This window comes from Anopheles darlingi, chromosome 2, assembly GCF_943734745.1.
Source record: "Anopheles darlingi chromosome 2, idAnoDarlMG_H_01, whole genome shotgun sequence".
Taxonomy (NCBI): Eukaryota; Metazoa; Arthropoda; class Insecta; order Diptera; family Culicidae; genus Anopheles; species Anopheles darlingi.
In genome coordinates this window covers 70,436,057-70,444,488 of record NC_064874.1, presented here as the reverse complement: position 1 = coordinate 70,444,488, position 8,432 = coordinate 70,436,057, and the positions used below count along the sequence as shown (strand labels likewise).

The 8,432-nt window shown below is 45.5% G+C and overlaps 3 protein-coding genes across 4 annotated transcripts in view; 1 reads left to right on the top strand and 2 right to left on the bottom strand.

Annotated features, from left to right (window-relative positions):
- Positions 1–4,299: 4,299 nt before the first annotated feature.
- On the top strand, positions 4,300–6,334 carry LOC125952328 (pre-mRNA-splicing factor Slu7). The gene has a single exon (XM_049681767.1). The coding sequence runs from the start codon at positions 4,375–4,377 to the stop codon at positions 6,235–6,237; it is 1,863 nt and encodes a 620-aa protein (XP_049537724.1). The 5' UTR covers positions 4,300–4,374; the 3' UTR covers positions 6,238–6,334.
- Positions 6,335–6,425: 91 nt separating this feature from the next.
- On the bottom strand, positions 6,426–7,977 carry LOC125952372 (uncharacterized). Its single transcript, XM_049681819.1, has 3 exons — positions 7,668–7,977; positions 6,791–7,588; positions 6,426–6,698 (listed from the first exon to the last, which is right to left on the bottom strand). The coding sequence occupies exons 1-3, from the start codon at positions 7,825–7,827 to the stop codon at positions 6,526–6,528; spliced, it is 1,131 nt and encodes a 376-aa protein (XP_049537776.1). The 5' UTR covers positions 7,828–7,977; the 3' UTR covers positions 6,426–6,525.
- A 314-nt stretch (positions 7,978–8,291) lies between these two features.
- LOC125952356 (enolase) overlaps positions 8,292–8,432 on the bottom strand; it is a 3,005-nt gene continuing 2,864 nt past the window's right edge. For both annotated transcript variants that reach the window (XM_049681801.1, XM_049681800.1), the window contains exon 4: positions 8,292–8,432. This exon is cut by the window's right edge and continues 1,319 nt beyond it. The gene's annotated coding sequence lies outside the window, so the exon portion shown is untranslated.

Genomic DNA, 8,432 nt, shown 5'->3' with positions numbered 1-8,432 from the left:
AGGGAAAAATGGTGTCCAAATTCTTTTCCTACCGGTTAGAGAACGAATGAAAAATGATTCAACTCAAAACGAGATCACTAATAGATCTCTCACATAGAAGAAAATATTGGACCTATTTTGGATCAACATTGGTGTTTTTATTTTAAATTTCGAGTTTAATATTCATTGAGTATTTTGATTGACACTACGGATAGCATTACTAAAGCCTCATGCGACTTTCATTATGAAATCTACTGTAGATGTTCGCGCTTCAAGTTGAAAGCTCGAAAGGGAAGAGCTTAATTTTCAAACTGGCTTTGCAGTTTTTACTCGGCTGAAGGATACAAAAAATGGTCGTCAACAACATTTTCTACTCGTAAATACATCAGTTGGCAAATTCGGTTACTCAAGGACTTAACGCAAGGATACACCCAAAACATACAGAGTTCATTTCAGAAACGTTGCTTTATTTGCTGGATTCCCATCTACCAGATGGCGGATCTATGGTAAATCATCATTTTCTAACCAGCGATCTGGCCAACAGCGGCGGTAAGGCTAGTGGCTACCTGGTTAAGGGTACTCTGGAGGGGAGCGAGGGCGGTTACGTTCAACGCACCCAGTTTGTTGGCGGTCGTGGCAACGATGTTCTGAATGTTTCCGAGGGCTGGGACCAAATTGTTAAGGTTGGAAGTGACTCCTTGCAGGATGGTGGTAATTTGAGTCGCAGCATTCGCAAGTATCGTGTTAACGGTGGACAACGTGGACGAGGGCAGGGTTTGTAGTTTGGTTAAGATAGGAACTAAGTTTGCGAGCACCGATTGTATGGCAGTTCCCGCGGAATAGCCAACGCTTTGCAACAGTGCACCGACCTGAGCCAAGAGTCCAGTTACGTTGAACAGCGTACTATTCGCTAGCCCCAAGACCGTGGGCAACAATCCTTGCGGTGCAGCCTGCGAGACCTGAATAAGAATTCGTTAGGTTAGACAACGAATCGGAATACTGGAAGATGTGCTGCAGTTGCTTGAAGATACTTACCGCAACGACGCACACGGCGACAGCGAGCGCGAGAATGAGTTTCATTTTTGGATTAAACGGTTACAACGGTGATGTACTATCCACAGATGAAGGTAAAGTATGGTTCAATGATCGTTGTCATATGGTTTATATACTGTAGATGCTCCCCTAAAGTACAGATGTGTTGCGTGAAGAACATGAAGAACCATAAAGAACCTCTTCTTCCAGTGGCCAATATCGCAAAATAAGGAGCACGCTAATCGCGCGTCGGATCAAAAGAAAGGTTTCCATTCTTGCCCGGATATCTAGACGAAATTGGAACGAAACAGTCCTTCCGATAAATGTACACCCTTTGTGCTCAACGCGCCCCACACTCTCTTTGCACTGAGGCGCGCGTTGATGAGACACATTAAAATACTAACAGGAAAAACTTATGGAACATATTATTACTTTAAACTGTAACGATGTATTATTTAAGGTGTATTATGTATTTTAGGGTCCTATCATGACTGAGTAAATAGCCGAGATATATTCTGTTGTGGGCTGAACTGTAAAACATATTGTAAGCCATGCTAAGTTCATAACTTTCGGTTGCCACAATCACCCTAGGGATATTTTCATTGTTTTATTTGATCCTCCTCTGGCGAGATGACTCTATGAACTCTATGACACTGGCTAGTATTGATAATTCCTTGCAACGTATTAATAGAAACTGTTTGAACAATGGAACTGTTGTTGTTGGAACTCTTATCAATTTACACTAAACCTGATACCCAGGTGCTAATTGCTGGGCCCATGTCTACAAAATTATTTTCCGCTCTTATCATGTAGGTAAAAATCAAATAGAATAGAAAAGTCTATTTCATTTAGGTTTTGTGTCTAGGTATAGATATTTTCAATTTAATTTAGTCTCAAAATTTAGTCTAAGATCGTAGACCAATAATAGGAAAGCACTACATTTTTATCATAGCGATCATCGTCACACCCTTTTGTTTCGCACGCCTTAAGCATACGATGGGTTTCGCACACGATAAATCTTTGGAGCATGCTCATGAATGTGATAACCCTCGATATGGCATGATCCAGCTTATCAGTCGTTTATCGACCTTTCGTTAAAATTGTTCAACTGTTGGAAGCCACCAGAGGCACAGCGACGCCAGTTGGTTCACCAACTATTAATGATGTCATTAATGATGTCTTGATGATATGATATTAAAATGTTACAATTTCGCTTAAATCCAAGCAAACATCGAGTCCCAGCAGTATAGTGTCTGTGTACTTCAAGCTCCGATAGCACAATGGTAAAACTGTTTCTATTATACAGAAGAAAAACTCCACAAAAGCGGTATGTTAGGCAGTTATTGTAAAATATCGGGCTTACGATGTAATATTATTATGAATAGCATAGTATTATTATATTAGCTATATCAACGAGGTCACGATAGTTCGCACGCATACTCTAACGAGCTTCTGATATCCAAGCTCATTGGTGATTACCAAATTCTTGCCACAAATGTACTATATTATTTAATGATGCTTGATAGTCGTTAAATCGGATATTATTTTAACACCAGTAAAGTTACCGTTTGATAGCAGTACGCTGGCAATCATGGTTACTGTGCGTGGTGTGATCGTAGTAAGGTATAGGCAGCGTGAATTTCGGTGTAAACTACATACATTCTTTTATATTTGGTACTAAAAATTTAAACTTTTAGCTTCTTCTGGTTCATCTCGGTTTTGCAAACGAGTTGTTTCGACAGGTATGGCATCTGCACTATTCAGGATTATGATCATGTATTGAATGGTACATTCGTCATACGAAACCTGCCAGAGCATATAACAAAGGTTTTCATTACTGAATTCAAACCGGATACGGCGGGTTCAAACTTTTGGGACGCGTTCATGCCATACGTAAACTGGGTCGAGATCAGTAACTCAAGAAACTTACGCACCATCATCATACCCGCGAATTGTACCGTCAGTAGAATTTCTATTTCCAAAACATCGCTCAGTATGGCACATTTTGAGGAAAATGCTAACATCCGGGAACTTTTACTGTCGGCAACGCACTTGGAACAGATTCCAGCCACCTTGCCAAATCTGAAAAACATGTCCTCCTTTAGACTTCGGCACTCATTGATATCGTCATTCAATCTGGACTTTTTGCAAAGTTTTAACAATTTAAAAACGTTCAAGCTAGAACAAGGAAATCTGAAAACGATCGTTAGTGGTGCTGATTCTGTGCATAACGGCTCGATGATTGATCTTTCATTTGCTGGCAATATGCTGAAGAGCATTAATTGGGACGATTTTGCACAAATAGGCCAACTCATGTTTTACAATTTCGCTAATAACGCCATTGAAGAGCTTAATGGAACGCTAAGCAACAACGAAACAATGTCTGTAGTGCTTTCCAACAACGTACTTAAGATGGTAGATTTGTGCAACTGGAACCCGGAAGCTCCGTTTAGTTTTCTCCATTTAGATGGGAACATGCTAACGGATCTTCCGAAGTGCATCGGGGAGAAATATTATCTAAGGGTCATTAATTTAAGCAAGAATCAGATATCAAACATCGATATGCAGGCATTTGCGCATTTATCAGCATTGCAAAGTTTAGTTTTGTCAGAAAATCGCATTGCAACATTCACAATCACCGATCAGATTGCTCTCGTGAACCTGGATACAATTCGTCTAGAGAAGAATAGGTTAGACATAGATGATCTTACATCACCACCGGTGTGTTTCTTTAAATTCGTTATTCTGTTGAATACTACTTTCTCTACCAACAACATCAGATGCGTAAAACCAAACCCGACCCCATCCTCGGGCGATGCTGCTGCGTAAATCTGCTTATCAAAGTAGTCACTCAGTAAAGATTGAGGTCGATGATTTAGTATAAATAATAAAGCAAAGATGTACGCAATTATTGGTTTATCTACTCACTTATCAGGCTCCAACAACCGACGAAACGTTTGGTTCGCTGCTCTTTTCAATCGAGGCCTACCACGCCCTCCCTGCCCAACCGGAAGGCATTTGGAAAAAAATCGGTGTATTAAGATAAACTCCCTGATGATCTTTTTATTATTATAGTTTCTCTTTTAAGCATTTTATCACAAGATTTAACAAATATTTATCTTGGAACTCCAGAAGCTCTTAAAGTCGGCTTAAATTTGAGCTTGGTTTGAATCCGGTTTGAAAATCTATAGGCCGCGCCACACGAAGCATAAAGAATTTGACATTCCTTGAGGGCGTAGGCTATCTGGGTGGGGTTTGTTTACGTTCGTCTTTGTCGCAGCAGTTTTCGGTAGTTCCGTAATTTCAGCAACCGCAAAAGAAAACCATTTCTACAGAAAAGCGGCCCGGTAGATCTGCTGCAAGATGGCAGGCTCGTCGTCCCGCATCCCTCTGTCGATGCTGCTACGGGACAAGGAGGCCGAAGATGAGGAACCGAAAAAGAAATCCCGCGAAGACTGGCGCAAGGCGAAGGAGCTTGAGGAGGCCCGGAAAGCGGGAACGGCCCCGGCCGCCGTCGACGAGGAGGGCCGTGACATCAATCCGCACATTCCGCAGTACATCTCGTCCGTGCCATGGTACTACAACACGACCGGTCCTACCCTCAAACATCAGCGACCGCAGGAAGAACGCAAGGAGCACTTTTCCGGGATCGATGAGTGGTACAAGCGTGGTGTCGACACCAGCAAGGTGGTGACCAAGTTCCGCAAGGGAGCGTGTGAAAACTGTGGCGCTATGACACACAAGCGAGTCGATTGTATGGAGCGTCCGCGGAAGGTGGGAGCGAAATTTTCCGCCAAACAGATCGCCCACGATGAGTTCATCCAACCGAAAATTGTCAGCGATTACGACGGCAAGCGGGACCGGTGGGCTGGGTACGATCCGGCCAATCATCGGGAGATCGTTGAGGAGTATCTCAAGATCGAGCAGGCGAAGCGTGAGCTCCGGGCGCAGAAGCTAAAGGAAAACCCGGACCAGGCTGAAGAGGAGGGTGAAAGCGACGAAGACAAGTATGTGGACGAGGTAGACATGCCGGGTACGAAGGTGGACTCGAAGCAGCGAATTACGGTGCGCAATCTGCGCATTCGCGAGGATACGGCCAAGTATCTGCGGAATCTTGATCCTAACTCGGCATACTACGACCCGAAGACACGTTCCATGCGTGACAACCCGAATCCGAATCTGAAACCGGAAGATACGGACTTTGCGGGAGAGAACTTTGTTCGTTTTTCGGGTGACATCCAGAAGCACGCTCAGGCCCAACTGTTTGCCTGGGAGGCGTACGGGAAGGGCGTCGATGTGCACGTGCTGGCCGAACCGACGAAACTGGAGCTGCTGCAGAAGGAGTACGATACGAAAAAGTCCCAATTCAAAGACGAGGTAAAGAACAAGGTACTGGAGCAGTACGGTGGTGAGGAGCACCTGAAGGTTCCACCAAAGGCGCTATTACTGGCACAAACCGAAAACTATGTCGAGTATTCGCGGCAAGGTAAAATCATCAAGGGGCAGGACAAGCCGATCATTCGTTCGCGCTTCGAGGAGGATGTGTACATCAACAATCACACCACCGTGTGGGGTTCGTTCTGGAGCAACGGTATCTGGGGTTATCGGTGCTGTGAATCTACGATCAAAAATTCGTACTGTGTCGGAGACAATGGCAAGGGATCCATTATGAAACCACGGGTCGAATCGGAGCAACCAGACGATGGCAATGGCGATGACGACAGCGATGCCGACGATAACAGCCAAGAAAAGATGAAAATACCCGAGCAACCCGGCGATGGAAGTCAGCAGGATGCTCAAGGCTCGGAAAATGCTCCCCATGCAGATTTTGCAAAGCCCTCGGAATCATCGGTTGTACCGGACCACAAAGAAAGCAGTGCCGCTAGTCACAGCGGTTCTAGCAGTAGCAGTGAAAGCGAGGCGGAGGTTTCATCGAAGAAATCCAAGAAATCGAAAAAGAAGCGAAAGAAGGAAAAGCGTCGCCAGCAACGGGAGGAACGCAAGCAGCAGAAGCGACTGGAGAAGGAGAAGAGCAAACTTGACCTTGCACTCGAGGCCGAAGAGCGAAACCAGCAGCGAGCAGCCGAGCTACTTCGCCAGGATGAACGAAAGCGTCCGTACAACAGCATGTACGAGGTGCGCGTACCGACGGAAGAGGAAATCGAGGCGTATATGATGAAGCGAAGGCGCGAGGAGGACCCCATGGCTGCATTTATTGGCAAATAAGGAGTCGCATGCTGAAGCAGCAGTATGGTTTATGTAACAAAACTATCTTTCTCTCATGTAGATGTGTTTAAATAAAATAGTTCTATCCTACCCTCGAGTCGGTTTTGGTTTTTGTACCTTCTTGGAAAGCATAGTATCACGGAACACATGTGACGCATACGAATAGAACGAATAAAAAAAACCATTCATTTAGTAAAGAATACAACACCACGAAAGCACTTTATTAGCAGCTGCATTCAATTCGACGATAAGCTCCAGGGGCAACCACTTTTCGCGGTGCCCGTTTTTCTAATACATCGGTAACCGTATGTGCTGTGGCCGTTCAAAGCAGCGCCGCAGTAGCGATCGACCAGTAAAAAACAGAAACATTACAACGGAAACACTCAACACGACAAGGTAGGAGATCAGTTGATAAATACGCCTGGTGGTCCACAACACGGTGTACTTCAGGGTGGTTCCATCTGAAAAACAAAAGGTACGAGTCATTTCAGTATCTGCCAGAAATTGATTGCAAGGAAAGCAAGTACTTCCGGCTACTCCGGCTATCACCTACCGATGACTGCATAACCGTAGCCTATGTCCGGTACACCCATACGGTAAGAGCAGGTTGGCACGGTGATCTCCAGCAGCTCCTGGGTGTCCTTATGATAACTCAGATCGAACGAATGCACCTTGTAGGCCGTTTTCTTGTCTTGACTCAGTGGTTCATAGCCCACCGTTTTTAGCCGGCTCCGGTGTGTCCGGGCGAACTGCGAAACGTGTAGATGCGCCGAAAAGATCACGCTCGGCTTGAGGTTATCGATGGCCTGGAAGGTAAAGGAGGACGGTATATCCAGCACCGGCATGTGGCTGACGAAGATGCGCAGATACCGATCGGACACATCCTGGCCCGTGCTGTCGACCATCCGGGGATCGTTCAACGTCATTTCGGCCGTAATGCGGTTGATGTTGTAGATCGTCAGATTATCGTTGATCACCCAAGCTGGGCGCTCGGAAAAGTACTGCCGAAAGCGTCGCTTAGCAACGGGATTCAGTGGTGAGTTGTACGTCAGGCCACCGATGTCGTTATCGCCCGGGATGTAGATTTGCTTGGCAGTCGGATGGGTCGGGAATGTCTCCCCGAACCGGGTGTAGTACTCCTCGAAGTGCATCTCGGTCGAGTCGGTGCCTTCGTCCATCAGATCGCCAAGAAAGATGATTACGTGCGGTTGAACGTGTGTGACCGCCTGTTCGTAGTACCAGGCCAGATATCGATCCGAGTCGTAGTTCGCTAGCCCGACGTAGAAGTGCGTGTCGTACGTTTTGCCCAGAATTTGCGGATCCGCCACCAGCAATATCCTCACGCAGCTGGCTGTGGAGATCAAAAAAATTGCACGACGACATCACATTATTGCCTGCTCCAGGTGTGCCCGGTGATACCGTGTTCTTACGCTCTTTGCAGTAAATATTGGACCATTTAAGCTTCTGCAACACATAAATCAGCACCTCGTTGTATAGGACCAGGAGTCCCAGCACGATTAAGTACATTCGCCAGGCCGGGTGTAATCGGAGAAACTTCTTTTTCGTTCTTGCCAACCACTTGGTCGCCATCTCGGGATCTCTGGCGGAGGCAGAGGCTGCTCAATAGTCACGCTAGGCTCACCTGCACCAACTCATGGCGGTCGTTTTTTAAAAAGCGCTGGAAAATGTTAAATTTTACGGGAACAAAGTAAAAGGTAACCATGTCGCAACGTTTTGAAGCCCCCCTCCCCTCCCTACACTTCGCGAGCGGAAAACGGACCGTATGTGCCATCTCGTTCTCTCTGCCGGAAACGCGGGCTTTGGTCCAAAACTAACCACGTTGGGATCCAAAAGGCACAAAAGAGCCGCTAAACGAGGTTCGTTGGAAAAGGGACAGGAAGAGTAGAATCACGCAAAGACTGCGACTTGGCGATTTGAAGAGCGACCGTTTGAAAAAAGGTCTTTTAAAGAATCCCGATCAAACCGTTCACATAGTTTCATTAACTTTTTCGGATCTCTGTTAGAAGCTACACAGAAACACTACCGCAGAGCCGTTCTATGTGGTTTCCTATCATGGTTTTTGTATGTATTATCGAATGATCTTATACTTTCAGTAATGCATCGACAAACGTAGTTGTCACACTTTCATTTAACAATTATAACATTCAGTAAGCTTAAGCCTTATAATTTACGCC

What these genes read in the sequence shown, in the direction of transcription:
- LOC125952328 (XM_049681767.1), top strand. Translation starts at nt 4,375, where the DNA reads ATGGCAGGCTCGTCGTCCCGCATCCCTCTGTCGATGCTGCTACGGGAC.
- LOC125952372 (XM_049681819.1), bottom strand. Translation starts at nt 7,827, where the DNA reads ATGGCGACCAAGTGGTTGGCAAGAACGAAAAAGAAGTTTCTCCGATTA. An exon ending in CAATATTTACTGCAAAGAGC is followed by an intron (nt 7,589 to 7,667) that starts GTAAGAACACGG and finishes TGATCTCCACAG; the next exon opens with CCAGCTGCGTGAGGATATTG. An exon ending in CTACGGTTATGCAGTCATCG is followed by an intron (nt 6,699 to 6,790) that starts GTAGGTGATAGC and finishes TTTGTTTTTCAG; the next exon opens with ATGGAACCACCCTGAAGTAC.